Source organism: Oncorhynchus kisutch, linkage group LG28, assembly GCF_002021735.2.
Source record: "Oncorhynchus kisutch isolate 150728-3 linkage group LG28, Okis_V2, whole genome shotgun sequence".
Taxonomy (NCBI): domain Eukaryota; kingdom Metazoa; phylum Chordata; class Actinopteri; order Salmoniformes; family Salmonidae; genus Oncorhynchus; species Oncorhynchus kisutch.
Genome location: NC_034201.2, coordinates 5,030,119 through 5,048,326, shown reverse-complemented (window position 1 = coordinate 5,048,326; position 18,208 = coordinate 5,030,119). Strand labels below are relative to the sequence as shown.

At 44.6% G+C, this 18,208-nt stretch overlaps 1 protein-coding gene across 2 annotated transcripts; it reads right to left on the bottom strand.

The window, feature by feature from the left end:
- Positions 1-1,076: 1,076 nt before the first annotated feature.
- Positions 1,077-16,677, bottom strand: adgrg4b (adhesion G protein-coupled receptor G4b). Of its 2 annotated transcripts, XM_031807777.1 has the most exons (24): positions 16,401-16,677; positions 16,213-16,277; positions 16,056-16,086; positions 15,884-15,921; positions 15,529-15,677; positions 15,200-15,304; positions 14,736-14,812; positions 14,573-14,637; positions 11,191-11,339; positions 10,851-10,980; positions 8,862-8,962; positions 8,555-8,759; positions 8,069-8,237; positions 7,775-7,915; positions 7,546-7,671; positions 7,394-7,439; positions 7,146-7,249; positions 6,909-7,030; positions 6,423-6,691; positions 6,178-6,283; positions 5,403-5,686; positions 5,026-5,127; positions 1,737-1,892; positions 1,077-1,603 (listed from the first exon to the last, which is right to left on the bottom strand). In XM_031807777.1, the coding sequence occupies exons 5-24, from the start codon at positions 15,563-15,565 to the stop codon at positions 1,449-1,451; spliced, it is 2,649 nt and encodes an 882-aa protein (XP_031663637.1). In that variant the 5' UTR covers positions 15,566-15,677; positions 15,884-15,921; positions 16,056-16,086; positions 16,213-16,277; positions 16,401-16,677; the 3' UTR covers positions 1,077-1,448. The 2 variants fall into 2 exon arrangements, with proteins under 2 accessions (XP_031663637.1, XP_031663636.1); XM_031807776.1 differs by having other exon boundaries at positions 15,884-16,086.
- Between the last annotated feature and the right edge of the window lie 1,531 nt (positions 16,678-18,208).

Sequence of the window (18,208 nt, the reverse complement as noted above, 5' to 3'; positions counted from 1 at the left end):
TTGACATCAGAGGTGGGAGAAGTCGGAGCTCAGGGATGATAGACTAGTAATTACCAGTTGAAGGGTCGTTCAAGTTTATTTTTCCAGTAAATACTACTTTCCCACTTTGCTATGAATGCAGCATTAGCGTGTGTCTGAAAGTGGGTGTTGTGATAGAAATGGATGGATCAACAGCAATGGGTGTAACATCTGCGCTCTGGTATTTGTTAGACGGTTTTGAGTGAGCAAATTTTTTTTTTCTTACTATACCACGAGAGTTTGGACTTCTGTTTTGTCTGAGTTGAATTTTTCTCTTACAAATAATTATACATTTTTCAGTTAATAAAACTCACAATTGTTTATATTTGATTAAAAGTAGTGATGATGGTGGATGTACTGTTGCTGGTATGTGTGTGAAAGTGATCCCCTCGAACATGCCCATGACACAGATCGTCTTGTCTCGTCCCTCAAAAATAGGAGTCGTTGGGCGCGTTCGAGCGGATCACTTTTATCAAGTCGTGACCATCATTGGTCACCGCCTTTCAATGTGTGTTGCATTATGGAGATAACAATTGTCTGGGCTCGTTTGAGTGGTCGGGCGTCAGCAACCGACTGTAGACAAATTGAGGATTATGTGGATTGGCGGTAATGCACCATAAATAGAAGGCGGAAAGGCAGGCAGCAGGAGGCGAGATCAGGTGGGAACATTCTAGCAAATGAGAGGGCAGATACGTGTGCACAGCAGACAACTTTTTGTTGATGCCACGTGCGTCCACTTATATCAGTACATTCGTAACTACCGTAACATTACAAAACTATTTGATCAAATCAGATCCAACACTCTCATACAAAGAATCCTTAGTCCGTCTGCTTACCGCTGTATTCTCACATGGACAGATTCTGACAGGTGTGTGGAACCTCTCACTTCGCATCTTGCTCTCTGCCCGTGCATATAATGCATGGTAGCAGGGGGCAGTAGAGAGCACCACCCGTTAACCACAGATCAATAAAATCTCCCATCCCAACTTTTCAGGCACATACTGGTATTTTTATCTAACATAAAACTTTGATACACAAATATTAATATTTAAAAAAGATTGCAGCCAATGTCATTTATTGTCCGTTTTGCACACATGCATACTAGTCTAATTTGTCACACCTTCAGTACAATAAATAGATCAGTGAAGATGGACAGGACATCATTCATCCGATAGATCATCACAAAGAACTTCATTTTAATTTGCTACAAAGTAAGTAGAAATTAAAAACACCATTCATATTATGTCCTAAATGTTGCTTTATCATACATGTGCATTCATGTCCCAGATTGAGTCAAAGCGAAAGCTGCCATGTTACAACAGAACCAATTCTTGTCTGATATTTCAGATTGCACAAGTTACAATCTTTGTTTCTCTATTCATTCATTTAGCACAAATGAAGGTGTTCCTCCTTGCCGTATTTCAAAGGTCTTAAGGAATGGGTAGCCGATGTCTTGGGTGAGATCCGTCTTGCCAAGAGGGCCCCTCGCAGTGCCCCTCCTCTGGGAAAGAGGCACTTTTGTGAGGTAGAGGAGTGGAGTTACGTTGGACAAGTGGTAGTGCCAAGTTATTCTCATACACAAGGTCTGCCGAAAACAAGCAGAAAATATATTTCTACACCATGCACTCGAGCTCAAATCACTCATTATAACGTCATCACAGGAGTCATAGAATAATAAAAAATCAGAATAGTTCTTCCTTAAAAAAATGGGATCTCACTCAAGTTAGGTCTTCTGATGGAGACCTGTCGTTGACTGGAGTCGGAGGAGGCTGAGGTGCTTTCTGTGGCACTGGACTTGATGGACCTCACTGAGGGCATGCGCACCAGAGGGTTAGGTCTGGATTTGGCACCAACTGTAAAAGTCTGGCTCCACTCTGAATAACAAGACAAATTACACATCCATAATTTTAGATTTTCAGGATCAACATAATCCATACAGTACCAATCCAAAGTTTGGACACACCTACTCATTTCAGGGTTTTTCTTTATTTTTAGTATTTTCTACATTGTAGAATAATAGTGAAGACATCAACACTATGTAATAACACGTGCAATCATGTAGTAAACATATACATATTTTAGATTTTAGATTCTTCAAAGTAGCCACCCTTAGCCTTGATGACAGTTTTGCACACAGCTTTGCATTATCTCAACCAGCTTCATGATGTAGTCACCTGGAATGCATTTCAATTAACAGGTGTGCCTTGTTAAAAGTTAACTTGTGGAATTTATTTCCTTCTTAATGCGTTTGAGCCAATCAGTTGTGTTGTGACAAGGTAGCGGGGGTATACAGAAGACTTGCTTGGGCCAAGAAACATATTAGACCGGTGGAAATATGTCCTTTGGTCTGATGAATCCAAATTTGAGATTGTTGGTTGCAAACGCCGCGAGACGCAGAGTAGATGAACGGATCATCTCCGCATGTGTGGTTCCCACCATAAAGCATGGAGGAGGAGGTGTGATGGTGTGGGGATGCTTTGCTGGTGACAGTCTGGGACTTATTTAGAATTGAAGGGACACTTAACCAGCATGGCAACCACAGCATTTTGCAGTGATACACCATCCCATCGGTTTTGGGCTTAGTGGGACTATCATTTGTTTTTCAACAGGACAATGACCCAACACAGCTCCAGGCTGTGTAAGGGCTATTTGACCAAGAAGGAGAGGGATGGAGTGCTGCGCTGCATCAGATGACCTGGCCACCATAATCACCCAACATCAACCCAATTGTGATGGTTTGGGATGAGTTGGACCACAGAGTGAAGGAAAAGCAACCAATAAGTGCTCAGCATATGTGGGAATCCTTCAAGACTGTTGGAAAAGCATTACAGGTGACGCTGGTTGAGAGCATGTCACGTTCTGACCTTAGGTCCTTTATTATGTCTTTGTGTTCATTTGGTCAGGGCGTGAGTTGGGGTGGGTAGTCTATGTTCTTTTTTCTATGTTGTATTTCTGTGTTTGGGCTGGTATGGTTCTCAATCAGAGGCAGCTGTCGATCGTTGTCTCTGATTGACAATCATAATTAGGTAGCCTGTTTTCCCCATGTTGGTTGTGGGTGATTATTTTCCGTGTCAGTGATTGCTCCATACGGGACTGTGTCGGTTTCCATTTATTCTCTTATTCTTTTGTTTTCTGTGTTCAGTTATATTTAATTAAAATTACATTATGAACACTTACGACGCTGCGCATTGGTCTGATCCTTCCTACTCCTTAGAAGAGGAGGACGAAAACCGTTACAGAGCATGCCAAGAGTGTGCAAAGCTGTCATCAAGGCAAAGGGTGGCTACTGTTAAGAATCTCAAAAATAAAATATGTTTTGATTTGTTTAACACTTTTTTTGGTTCTACATGATTCCATATGTGTTCTTTCATAGTGTTGATGTCTTCACTATTATTCTACAGTGTAGAAAATAGTAAAAATTGAGAAAAACCCTTGAATGAGTAGGTTTGTCCTAACTTTGACTGGTACTGTATATATATATATATATATATATATATATATATATATATACACTGCTCAAAAAAACAAGGGAACACTAAAATAACCCATCCTAGATCTGAATGAATGAAATATTCTTATTAAATACTTTTTTCTTTACATAGTTGAATGTGCTGAAGACAAAATCACACAAAAATGATCAATGTAAATCAAATGTATCAACCCATGGAGGTCTGGATTTGGAGTCACACTCAAAATTAATGTGGAAAACCACACTACAGGCTGATCCAACTTTGATGTAATGTCCTTAAAACAAGTCAAAATGAGGCTCAGTAGTGTGTGTGGCCTCCACGTGCCTGTATGACCTCCCTACAACGCCTGGGCATGCTCCTGATGAGGTGGTGGATGGTGGTGGATGGTCTCCTGAGGGATCTCCTCCCAGACCTGGACTAAAGCATCTGCCAACTCCTGGACAGTCTGTGGTGGATGGAGCGAGACATGATGTCCCAGATGTGCTCAGTTGGATTCAGGTCTGGGGAACGGGCGGGCCAGTCCATAGCATCAATGCCTTCCTCTTGCAGGAACTGCTGACACACTCCAGCCACATGAGGTTTAGCATTGTCTTGCATTAGGAGGAACCCAGGGCCAACCGCACCAGCATATGGTCTCACAAGGGGTCTGAGGATCTCATCTCGGTACCTAATGGCAGTCAGGCTACCTCTGGCGAGCACATGGCCCCCCAAAGAAATGCCACCCCACACCATGACTGACCCACCGTCAAACCGGTCATGCTGGAGGATGTTGCAGGCAGCAGAACGTTCTCTACGGCGTCTCCAGACTCTGTCACGTCTGTCACATGTGGTCAGTGTGAACCTGCTTTCATCTGTGAAGAGCACAGGGCGCCAGTGGCGAATTTGCCAATCTTGGTGTTCTCTGGCAAATGCCAAACGTCCTGGACGGTGCTGGACGGTGCCCCCTTGTGGACGTCGGGCCCTCATACCACCCTCATGGAGTCTGTTTCTGACCGTTTGAGCAGACACATGCACATTTGTGGCCTGCTGGAGGTCATTTTGCAGGGCTCTGTCAGTGCTCCTCCTGCTCGCATTGATGTGCCATCCTGGATGAGCTGCACTACCTGAGCCACTTGTGTGGGTTGTAGACTCAGTCTCATGCTACCACTAGAGTGAAAGCACCGCCAGCATTCAAAAGGGACCAAAACATCAGCCAGGAAGCATAGGAACTGAGAAGTGGTCTGTGGTCACCACCTGCAGAACCACTCCTTTATTGGGGGTGTCTTGCTAATTGCCTATAATTTCCACCTGTTGTTTATTCCATTTGCATAACAGCATGTGAAATTTATTGTCAATCCGTGTTGCTTCCTAAGTGGACAGTTTGATTTCACAGAAGTGTGATTGACTTGGAATTACATTGTGTTGTTTAAGTGTTCCCTTTATTTTTTTGAGCAGTGTATATATAAAAAATAAACATTTGTTTTATTCTGATCACATTCAAACATTAATTGAATTTCTGATTTGGGTGGTTATATTATAGTATATGTGGTTGCATTACCAGAGTAGTCTTGGAGTCTGAAGCGGCCAAAGCACAAATGGATTCTCCATTGTTTTCTCACATTCTCCTTCATCAGACAATGGAACAGAAATATAAAGAACCCTAAAACACACCAGTGACACTGGCATCAGGTTTATACCCTCTATACATTACACCCTATGATAGGATAGTGCGACATCTTGGCAATTCCATTTTGTTCTACTTTCCCAGAGTCAGATTAACTCATGGATACCAGTTTCACGTCTCTGCGTGCAGTTTGAATGAAGTTTAAGGTCGTTTCTGGAGCCATTGCTAACTAGCGTTAGCGCCATGACTGGAAGTCTACAGGAACAGCTAGCATGCTTTAAACAAATAAACGCCTGGCAGCAGTCACTCACCTTGCAGACTGTTGAGGACACAGAAGAGGTAGAGGAAGGGAACCTTGGCTGGCCCCCAGGCGAAGAAAGCCACAGTCCAGGTGAGACCCAGCAGGAAGGTGAGACTGGAAACACCCTTCAGGTCCTGCAGAAGGAGGCCGCTGTGGATGCCAGCCGGCTGATTGACCCGCATGTGGCGGATCTGGACCAGGACCACCATGAAGATAGCCATGTTGCACAGCATCACTAGTAGAATGTAGCCCACCACAGACACATAGAAAGCCACTTCATCCTGGATCCAGCAGCTGATAATAGGATAGAGGGACTTTATCTACACATCTGAATAACAACCTCAGTCCAGAATCCAGGGGTGTAACTTTCACTGGAAACTGGGGGGACATGTCACCCCCCACCCCCTCACATTCTGAAATTGTATTTTTGTCCCCCCCCAGTTTTATCATAGGAAGGTGATACAAAACGAGGCGCGGTGTACTTTAGGACCAGGTGGACGCCTCTGAGCTGTTTGGAGTGTTTATCTGACTGGAAGAAAAAATATATATATATGTCCCCCCCACTTCTAAAACCAAAGTTGCCCCCCTGCCAGAATCTACAATACCCAGACTCTAGTACCACACAATGATCATTCATGATCTACACGTAGCCCAACGTAACTGTCGAAAGTTTTGAATTGACATTGAGTGTCAGATACATGTCATTCAGGGTCAGAAAAGGGTGCTGTTCATCTAATGATAGTGACATGGAACAATAAGTACAACAGGATGAATCTAATACTTACAACGCCTCAGAGTTATCTAGTGGTTCCATGGACTCACTGCCGAGGGAGCTGCCGTAGGACTCTCTCTTCACAACCAGAACTACGCAGCATATAGCCAGAGGGATTCCTGTGAGAGGGGAGGAAGATGGAGAAGTAGAACACGTGATATGGTTCAACTGATAAGACTAAGGGGAAATACAGATAACTGTAGTTTAAAAAAAAGTTTGCATTTCGCTATTGTTCTATTTGAACGAAGTTGATCTCACCCCATCCTAGGGAGCAGAACTTGAGGATGTATGAGGGCACATAAACATTGAAGACTTTGACCAAGGCAAAGTACATGTGCACAGCCTCCAGGCCCATCCAGGTGAAAGAGGCCAGTAGGAAATAGTGCAGTGCGGAAGCCACCGCCACACAAAGCCCATAGCTGCCAAAGGAGGAGAGCCAGGAGTTGACCAGGAAAACCATGTTGAGCCCCAGCAGCGCCAGAGACAAGTTAATGAGGATCTTGGATGGGTAGTCTCTGCGGAGCTTCCTGTGAGGGAAAATGGGGGTATGTGAGATTGAGAGAAAGCTGAGAAGGCAAAATTTGAGCAGATGGTTTAAAGTACATGAAAAAAAGGAGGCTGTGGAAAGAACACTGTAAGCCACTTTACAAAACGCACAAAGACTATACAGTGTGAAAACAGGAAGACGGTGCCACTCCAAAAACTGAAGGTGCAGAGTGTAGATGTAGCTGAATTGAGTCTTACTCAAATGCTGTGTATGTCAACACAGTGATTCCCAGGAAGACGGAGGACACACCGCAGCCCAGATGAGTGATGATGGTCAGAATTTCCTCATTTGGTATGTCGATTTGAGTCCTGGATACATCCTACAGTACGAGGGAGGATCGTGGTGTAGAGGAGAACATCGGGGTGAGAACAAAGCTTGTGTACTGTTTTTTTGCAAGGTAACCACCCTTGGTGCATTTCAAAGAGGCTCATTACCAGAAGTACTCCAAAATGAGTGAGGTGGTCACACAGGCATGTGGTATAGTCAGCACTGGTGTTGTGCTTCCTGCATCCATGCTGTTCCCATCCTCCCCTTCCTTCTGTAGTAAAATACAATATTTATCTACCCCATGCCTCCTCTGTACCCCACACACACTACACAGATCAACTCGGAGTATACACTTTCCAAAATATTAGGATTTCGTTTGCTGGATTATTCCTCTGCGGTTTATAATAGGACCCACCATTTTGATTGAAGTCCCAGTAGACACACTGCACCTCCTTGCCAAGCTTCAAGAGAAAATCCAATTAGATCAGGCAGCAAAAATATGGGTTTGATTGATCATTTTACAAGTGATTGTTCAGTTGATTTCTTGTCAGGAAGTGTTCCACATACTGGATTGGACGTCAAGTGATGTAGTGTCACCTCTACATCCTCCTCTAGGTCCTTGATGGGGCCACTGGCATTGGTGACACTGGCTGAGACCACATAAGTGTTCAGGATCTTCCCATCCGGGTTGTTCTGAAATGTTAAAGTACACAAGACCGGCGATTTACTTCTATCCAATAATACAGTGCCGTTCTGACATAATAAAGGCAGCCCTGCAGTGGTACAACTCGGTTACCATGAAGAGAGTTGGGACTCCATAAAACTGAAACTGAACCCGCGGCTGGGCTCCACTGTGTTGAGGAAATCTGTACTTCAAGGCTGAGGGTAGGGAGATGAATGCAACAGTCCCTTTGAACGGATCCTTGTTGATATAAATCTACAACACCAAGATTAAGGCCAGGATCAGAACAATGCCATCTTAATATCAATGACTGTACAGATGGGTAAAATGGAGGGGTTATATCACCTTGTGTTTAGAAGTATAACTCTGGGGAACCATTTTAATGTTTGGCAATGAATTAGCACTAACCTCGGGGCTTAGGCCCTCTGCAGCAGACGAGACGCCAAAAGTGAGGACCTGAAACTGGCCCAGGTCTACGTCCACCACGGAGATTGCCATCGCAGAAGCAACCAAAGTGTAATTTGTCTGGTCAAAACAAGACATCTTGTCGCCAACCATCTCTGTAATGTCCAGTATTCTACAGAGCAAAGAGCAGGGGGCAAAGTTGAGGACACAGTAAATATTGATAGCAGAATGTACAGGAAAATGAGAGAGAACACGTTATCCATTTGTACAGCTTCAATAGTCCAGGGCTACGTTCCAATATCCATACTAACATTAGCCCAAACATTAATTCATTCTAATTGGTAGGCTAGTATGGATCCTGGATCGGATCCCAGGCGTATCTCGTACGACCGTGTGGTTTTGAGGAAGCCTCCTCCTGATCACCCCTCCATTTCTTTAACCACCTGATCTGTGTGGGTGGGATGAGTGGAACAGAGAGAAAACACCCACTGGTTGGTGACATGCTGCAGGTAGCTCTTAGACTCCAAGATGTCTGAGATGATGTTGATGATTGCTTCGCCCAGAGGTGGGGTCATACAGCTGATGAAAACAATGTTTTTGAGTTTCTTCAGAATGGTGCTCAGTTCAGTGCAGTTGAGGTCTGGATGGTCTTTCAGCAGGCCCTCTATCATCTCCACCACATCCATAGCATTCTCTGAAAACATAAAAAGTACAATGCATTGGTTATTATGGTCATAGACAGTGTGCGTCCCCCCCAAAGGGACGCAGTAGAACTACCCAGGTGAAGTCAACTCACCAGGAGTGACATCAATGTTGTCTAGGTCTGGAATGGTCTCAACCACAAACGGGCACTGGTGCAGATCTGGGACGCCCCAATGGATTGGAAAACCCAACAGACTGTCAGCAGGACAGGTGTGTCAGGCGTCATCCACCCATGGTCAAACAGATGACAGACAAAAATATTAAAGTCAATGAGTATAATATACACTGAACAAAAATCTAAACACAACATGTAAAGGGTTGGTCCCATGTTTCATGAGCAGAAATAAAAAATCCCAGACATTTTTCATGTGCACAAAAAGCTTATTTCTCTCAAATGTTGTGCACAAATTTGTTATATCCCTGTTAGTGAGAATTTCTCCTTTGCCAAGATAATCCACCCACCTGACAGGTGTGGCATATTAAGAAGCTGATTAAACAGCATGATCATTACACAGGTGCACCTTGGGGTGGGGACCATAAAAGGCCACTTTAAAATGTGCAGTTTTGTCGCACAATACAATGCCATAGATGTATCAAGTTTTGAGGGAGCGTGCAATTGGCATGCTGACTGGAGGAGTTTCCACCAGAGCTGTTGCCATAGAACTGAATGTTAATTTCTCTACCATAAGCTGCCTCCAACGGCATTTTAGAGAATTTGGCTTCACGACCGCAGTGTAACGTTCGTCGTCTTCCTCTGATGAGGAGTAAAGAGAGTGGTAAGTGTCCATTTTAATAAGACAAACTGAACACTACAAACATACAAAATAACAAAGTGACACAAACGAAACAGTCCCGTGTGGTAACAAACACTAACAGGGAAAATAATCACCCACAACTCAAAAGTGAAACCAGGCTACCTAAATATGGTTCTCAATCAGGGACAACGATAAACAGCTGCCTCTGATTGAGAACCATACCAGGCCAAACACAGAAATCCTAAAATATAGAAAAAGGAACATAGACATCCCACCCAACTCACGCCCTGACCAACTTAAACAAAGACATAATAAAATAACTAAGGTCAGAACGTGACACGTGTTGTGAAACCAATACTCCTTGGGGGTGCTGAGGAGTAAATATATATATTTGTTCTTCCAGTTTCGTCGCAGGAGTAAAATAATCCTGCGGCAGGAGGATTTGATTATTCTCAAAAAAGTGCTATTTGTAACGGGAAATTAGTTTTGATAGCCTATGGTAGGCTATAGTTTAGGTGTAGCTTACGGCTGCATTTCAGGTATGTCGTAGTGGAGACCAATATATATTTTGTGTTGTTAAGCTGCAGTATATAAAACAACGTTGTTGATGTGTTTGGATGAATTTCAGATACATTTTTGTTCATTTGACTTTTGCAGTAGTAGGATTTACACTAGTAGGACATGTATTCTGCCTGGTGCTTTAACGTTTCAGCGAGTGAAAGAGAAAGAGAACTGCAGGCTTTCATAAAATGTATCTACATCACAATTTGAGTTTCCTCTAGCGCAGGAAAATTCTCAGTGACAACGAAGTGATCAAATTAGGATACCACATATGTAATTTGCAGTGTTTCATCCCTACACATATTTATTGTTATGGAGGCAAACAGGTCTCTCAGAGACAAACACTATCACGTCCCTCGCAAACAGTATTTAACACCCATAATAAAATTGATCATGGTTATAATTTAAATATTAACTCTGCTTATTATCTATAACAGATTCATGCTTTTATTGCAGGACATATTCCAGATGTACAGTCATCAATTGATTTAGTCATAATTGTTCAATGCAAATAGCCCTATTCTAATGTTAAAGAGAGACAGCTTGGTCATTATGTTGCAGACAGCACATTGTCTCTGACAACAAGATGAAATTGGCTATAAAATCAATGAGCCAGAAACGATAAACCTCTTACAACTCAAGTTGTTCACTGAGAGACACCATTTGAGACCACAAGAGCCCTTTATACGTTGGTAATTTTCATGACCTTGCATAACATACTAACTACATTATGTACTACAATATTCTAGTTTGACAGCTTGTCTCACCAGAGCCGGCTAGCTGTCTTGCTGGTGTCTCCCTGACATGGCAGCGTGGCAGTCCGGGGGGCCCAGGTGCCTGGCCACACAAACAGGCCCTGTCTGGTCTGGTGTCGGTGCTCAGGACAACTCCCTGGCGCTTGGGGGAACAAGGAAGACAAGGCATCAACTCCTGCACAATTCACAGGGACAAAGGGTGTATTTTCAAATCATTCACATCAAAGGGAATGCAATTTTTGTCCTGGTTCTTAGACCCCTAAACCTCTTTTGCTCTTGTCTAGACAGTACCAGAGTCCATTCAATTTCCGTTTTTATGGGTCTTGTTTCATATCAACAAAGTGAAACTGACGTATATGACGGATGTTAATGTCGTTGGGCTTGTTTTCCATGGTTATAGTGCCATTGGTGTATGTCCTCTCCAGGAGGGTACGGATCCGTGTCCTTGTCTCCTCTTGACTTGATGACGTTGTCACCCGCATCTGGAATCGACAGCCGTGTCTGTGGATGGATGGGGAAACATTACATACATCTGGAATCGACAGCCGTGTCTGTGGATGGATGGGGAAACATTACATACATATGGAATCGACATCCGTGTCTGTGGGTGGATGGGGAAACATTACATACATCTGGAATCGACAGCCGTGTCTGTGGGTGGATGGGGAAACATTACATACATCTGGAATCGACAGCCGTGTCTGTGGGTGGATGGGGAAACATTACATACATCTGGAATCGACAGCCGTGTCTGTGGATGGATGGGGAAACATTACATACATCTGGAATCGACAGCCGTGTCTGTGGATGGATGGGGAAACATTACATACATCTGGAATCGACAGCCGTGTCTGTGGGTGGATGGGGAAACATTACATACATCTGGAATCGACAGCCGTGTCTGTGGGTGGATGGGGAAACATTACATACATCTGGAATCGACAGCCGTGTCTGTGGGTGGATGGGGAAACATTACATACATCTGGAATCGACAGCCGTGTCTGTGGATGGATGGGGAAACATTACATACATCTGGAATCGACAGCCGTGTCTGTGGATGGATGGGGAAACATTACATACATCTGGAATCGACAGCCGTGTCTGTGGATGGATGGGGAAACATTACATACATCTGGAATCGACAGCCATGTCTGTGGATGGATGGGGAAACATTACATACATCTGTGCGCCAAACTACTTGCTCCTTAAGTCATACATATGGCTCATTCCCATTTCATCATAAATGACATGCGGTGTCTTGTTGTCTTCAGTGTATGTCTGACTTTTGGGGTATTCTTTTGTCAGATCATACCTTGACGTTTTGAGCAAGGAAGGCTGTAAGAAAGAATTACACTGTTTAGTGGTTACAGACCTTGAATATTTGAGCAGAAACAATAGTGGAAGGTCAAAGCAGTTTTTATTTTCAAAGGGAATATGTTAACCTCTCGCAATTACATGTATTGCTGCCTCAACTACCTGGAGAATAATTTGTATGTCCTGCCGATACATACCCCATCAGACTCAACCGTGTTTGATCGTGGAGATGGATGCTGCACACTGAAAGATAGAACACCTACTGATTAAATTGATACTCTCTGCGGGGGGTTCTCCAGGGGTGGTCAGAGGAGTGTTCTGGAAGGTGTCTGGGAGTCTCCATCGGTGCCACGTGGTGGAGAGTCCAGACCAGGGTCCCACGGTGTGCAGTCCCCCCGAGTATGCTGATTTGGCAATCGCTTTCAGTAAAAAGAAGGCGACTAAATTACCACCACATCGCCCGGGAAGGGATTGTGCGATAGATCTCCAGGTAAACGCTGCGCTTCCCAAGAGTCACGTGTACCCATTGTCCCAAGAGGAGACGTTTGCTATGGAGACATATGTCACGGAGTCTCTGGGACAGGGGTACATTCGTTCCTCCATCTCAACCGTCTCCTCGAGATTCTTTCTTGTGAAGAAAAAGGAGGCAGGTTTGCGTCCGTGTATTGATTATAGAGGTCTAAATGCCATCACAGTGGGGTTCAGCTACCCACTACCTCTCATTGCTACGGCAGTGGAATCATTTCAGGGAGCACAGTTCTTCACACAAGTGGATCTCAGGAGCGCGTATAGTCTGGTGCGTATTCGGAAGGGAGATGAGTGGAAAACCGCATTTAGTACCAGTACTGCATCATGCCGTATGAGTTAAAGAATGCTCCAGCCGTTTTCCAATCCTTTGTAGACGAGATTCTCAGGGACCTGCACGGGCAGGGAGTGTTTGTTTATATCGATGACATTCTGATCTACTCAGCCACTCACGCCGCGCATGTGTCTCTGGTACGCAAGGTGCTTGGTAGACTGCTGGAGCATGACCTATACGTCAAGGCTGAGAAGTGTGTGTTCTCTAAACGAGCCGTCTCCTTTCTGGGTTATCGCATTTCCACCTCGGGAGTGGAAATGGAGGGTGACCACATTAAGGCCGTGCGTAATTGGCCGACTCCGACCACAGTAAAAGAGGTGCAGCGGTTTTTGGGTTTTGCCAACTACTACTGGAGGTTTATCCAGGGTTTTGGCCAGATAGCGGCTCCCATTACCTCACTGCTGAAGGGGGGCCCGGTGCGGTTGCGGTGGTCAGCAGAGGCGGACGGAGCTTTCAACAGGTTGAAGGCGCTGTTCACTGATGCACCCGTGTTGGCGCATCCGGACCACTCTCTAGCATTCATAGTGGAGGTGGACGCATCCGAGGCTGGGGTGGGTGCCGTGCTATCACAGCGCTCGGGTACGCCACCAAAACTCTGCCCCTGCGCTTTCTTCTCGAGGAAGCTCAGCCCAGCGGAGTGTAACTATGATGTGGGGGACCGGGAGTTGTTAGCGGTGGTCAGGGCTCTGAAGGTGTGGAGACACTGGCTTGAGGGGGCTAAGCACCCTTTTCTCATCTGGACCGACCACCAAAATCTGGAATATATTCGGGCAGCTAGGAGACTGAACCCACGTCAGGCAAGGTGGGCCATGTTTTTCACCCGATTCCGGTTCACGTTATCTTATAGACCGGGCTCCCAGAACGTGAAGGCGGAAGCCTTCCCGCCTTTACGACAAGGAGGATCGGTCCACCGAACCTACTCCCATCTGGGGAGGGGTGCTGGGAGGGGTACGGTCCAGAGGAGAGGTGCTGGGTACCGGTGGGGGACATTTTGGATCCGTCAATGTTGAGGGATTTCCATCGCCTCCATCCGGATCACCCGGCGCCTCGTCCTCCGGGTCGACCTCGAGGCCGGTGTCGGCGCGCTGCGGGAGCCCCGCGTCAGGGGGGGGGGGGGGGTGCTGTCACGACTCCGACCGAAGGTGGCTCGGCGGTCGTCGTCGCCAGCCTACTAGCTGCCACTGATTATTTTCTCCCCCTCCTTATGTGTTTATTGAGTACACCTGTTTTGAGTTGGTTATAATTAGTGAGGCTTTATTAGTCAGCCGGCCCGCCTGGTTCTTTGTGCGGGATTGATTATTGTAACCCTGGTGTTTGCATTAGATGTACATGTTCGTGTACTTAGTGCTAGACTGTTTTCGTTTCCCTGTGTCTGGGGCATTTGGTTTGAGCACCCATAAGTGGGGTGACCGTAGTTCACCATGTGTGAATTAAAAAAATGCACTTTATTGAACTCTGCTTTCTTGCGCCTGATTTCACCCTCACGAAACCCAGGACCTTACACCCAGTGCATTCAAAATGCAGTTTTTCCTGTATTAGTGAGTGTTTTTCTGATACATACCTGTATGCCTTTCCCAAAAGCTGGAAGGTCAGAACAGACATCTCATCAGGTAGAGTGACATGCAGCTGAAATTGTCAGAGAACAGGCAGTGTGAGATGAAACCTGGGTTCATCAGAAAATCAAGGATTTGAATTAAGAAAAGCTGTCCTTTCAGGCTACATACCCAGGTAATGATTGTCAGTTCCGGATGGATACAGAACCCAGTAAGGGTCACGTTCACATCAACTTCAAAATATATGTCTGTGATGAAAGACAACATTAAGTAGTTTAACACTGAGAGTGTGAGATATTTGAAACCAATATACGTATTTCAGGCCAGATATGATATCACATGCTGTAATTAGTTTGGTTGTGTCACACCCTGACCATAGAGAGCCCTCTGGTTTTTTTTGTAAGGGTGTGGCTAGTTTTTTTTTCTAGTATTGTTATTTTTATGTTGGTGTATTTGTATGGTTCCCAATTACAGGCAGCTGATTATCGTTGTCTCTAATTGGGGATCAGGTTGTCCCCTTTGTAATAAAGTATGTGGAACTCTGCGCACGCTGTGCCTTGGTCCACTCATTATGTATACAACGAACGTGACAGGTTGTGGTTGGATCATTTCCTGAAACAGAAGAAGACACTAACCTGAGAGTTCGCCACCAGTCGTGACAATAAGGTCTGTGGCTGTGTCAGAAGAGGTTCCAGTGGCCATGACAATGGGAGGATTGACTGTGGCAGGGGGGAAGTCCTCTGGGGAAAGAAACAATCACTCTCATCATCACAGTGGAACCATGGACCTGCATTGGCATCACTCTTCTATATTATATATAGGGCCAGCAATCTGTCCTCCTGGCCATGTGACCAGGAAAAACTCTGGGCCTAATCATTCAGTAACCGTTCTTCCCCATGGCTACTCTTTAGTTATGACTTTGTCTCCAGAGGTGGGATTCCTTTTGGAATGGTTTGTGACTTACCTACAGCGTTCACTTGGATGCTCTTGGGGTTAGCCATTAGCGTGAGATATCCGACGTTGTGAGGTGTGTTCAGCAAATGAGAGACCTGTTTCTGCACTGTACTGACATCAGAGCTGGGGATCACGTTGAGGTGGACCAGGCAGTCAAAGCTGTGTGGTGAATACAGCAATTATCAAACCACAACAAGGGCAAGTTCTTTTAGTCCCAAACCTATAGCTTCAATCAGCTCCTGGACATGTTAAACAGTGTGTATATTTTTGTGTTCTTTTCTGCCAATTGTAGTGTCACAGAGACCATTTAAAAAAAAAGGGAAGCTCAAAACCTATGAACGCCACCAGAATAATGTCTTTCTTACCGGTTTGCATCAAATTCAGCCCGCAATATTGGTTTGTCCTGGGGAATTGAAATTGTAGTACATGCTATCATCTGTGCTCCGTTGCACGGATTATCAGAGTAAATGTATATGTAACTATCACATTATTGTTGTTACTGTGTAGTATCGTCATTCCGTCAAGTTCAACACTTACATGGGCCCCGTCCTCATATGTCTCACCGACACTGTCAAAAGTGTGAAATAGCTTGTGTTGGTGATTGCAATTGAGATGAAACGATTATTGATTAGAGTATTAAATGCATAAATCCACGATACACCTGTACTAATTTTGTATTTTGGACTTTCCTTACCTGGTTGACACAGACACAGAGACTCTGTACAAATGATATTTGTTGGATGGTAATATGTGTCTGAGCTGCAAGGACATAAAGGTAATGTAGACATTCAAATTGAGAACAATGCATGTGCTGAGTCATCTCGGAACCATTTAAAACACTGTGCAACAAACAGTAAGTGAAATGTGACCCCATTAGCTTACCCATTTCTGTGCAAGGTCTCTGGCTTTGTATACGTCAGTACTGTTTCCATCGTAGCAGATGATGGCGATCTTGACTTTAAGTTCGTACAAAGACCAGGCTGACACAAATTAGGAAAATGATGGCATTGATCAGTAGCAATGTATAACAGACAAAGCATTACCTTGGTGTTTAGCACATTTACCTTCTGATTTGTAGCTAACACTACTTAACTTACCTATATATCTACACTGAACAAAAATGTAAACGCAACATGCAACCATTTCTACGATTTTACTGAGTTACATTTCATATAAAGGAATCAGTCAATTGAAATTGAAATTGATTAGGTCCTAATCTATGAATTTCACATGACTGAGAATACAGATATGCATCTGTTAGTCACAGATATTTTAAGAAAAATGTAGGATCAGAAAACCTGTCAGTATCTGGTGTGATGATCACCATTTGCCTCATGCAGCGCAGCACATCTCCTTCGCATGTTGATCAGGCTGTTGACTGTGGCCTGTGGAATGTTGTCCCACTCGTGTTCGTACACGTCAATCCAGAGCATCCCACACATGCTCATTGGGTGACACATCTGGTGAGTATGCAGGCCATGGAAGAACTAGGACATTCAGCTTCCAGGAATTGTGTATAGATCCTTGTGACATGGGGCCGTGCATGTCATGCTGAAACATGAGGCGATGGCGGCGGATGAATGGCACGACGATGGGCCTCCGGATCTCGTCAGGGTAACTCTGTGCATTCAAATTGCCATCGATAAAATGGAATTGTGTTCGTTGTCCGTAGCTCATGCCTACCCATACCATAACCCCACCGCCACCATGGGGCACTCTGTTCACAACGTTGACATCAGCAAACCGCATCGCCCACATGGCGCCATACACGCTGTCTGCCATCTGCCCGGTACAGTTGAAACCGGGATTCATCCGTGAAGAGCGCACTACCAGTGTGCCAGTGGCCATCGAAGGTGAGCATTTGCCCACTAAAGTTGGTTACGACGGCAAACTACAGTCAGGTCAAGACCCTGGTGAAGATGACGAGCACACAGATAGCATCACTGAGATGGTTTCTGACAGTTTTGCGCCGCAATTCTTTGGTTGTGCGAACCTACAATTTCATCAGGCCGTGTTGGACATACTGCCAAATTCTCTGAGACGACGTTGGAGGCATCTTATGGAACAGAAATTAACATTAAATTATCTGGCAACAAATCTGGTGGGCATTCCTGCTGTCAGCATGCCAATTGCACACTCCCTTAAAATTTGAGACATCTATGGCATTGTGTTGTATTACAAAATTGCACATTTTAGAGTGGAGTTTTATTGTCCCCAGCACAAGGTGCATCTGTGTAATGATCATGCTATTTAATCAGCTTCTTGATATGCCACACTTGACGGGTGGATGGATTATCTAGGAAAAGGATAAATGCACATTAACAGGGATGTAAACAAATGTGTGCACAACATTTGAGAGAAATAAGCTTTTTGTGTGTATGGAACATTTCTGGGATCTTCTATTTCTACACATGAATCATGGGAATAACACTTTACATGTTGCCTTTATATTTTTGTTCAGTGTACTTAATGCAATGTTAAAGGACCATCTCTAACGACATGAAAACATCTGCAGTAAGCTTTGATGTTTAACAAGTTTAATTATGCACCCTGTGTGTGCGCCATTAAAATGGGTTCACAAGATCAATATTTTCCAGTCACTTAACAGGAACAGGAGATGAGGCCACCAGAGACGTGGAAACATGACAAAAAAGGCTGCTCATTAAAGCGAACACCAATCAGTTTTTCCA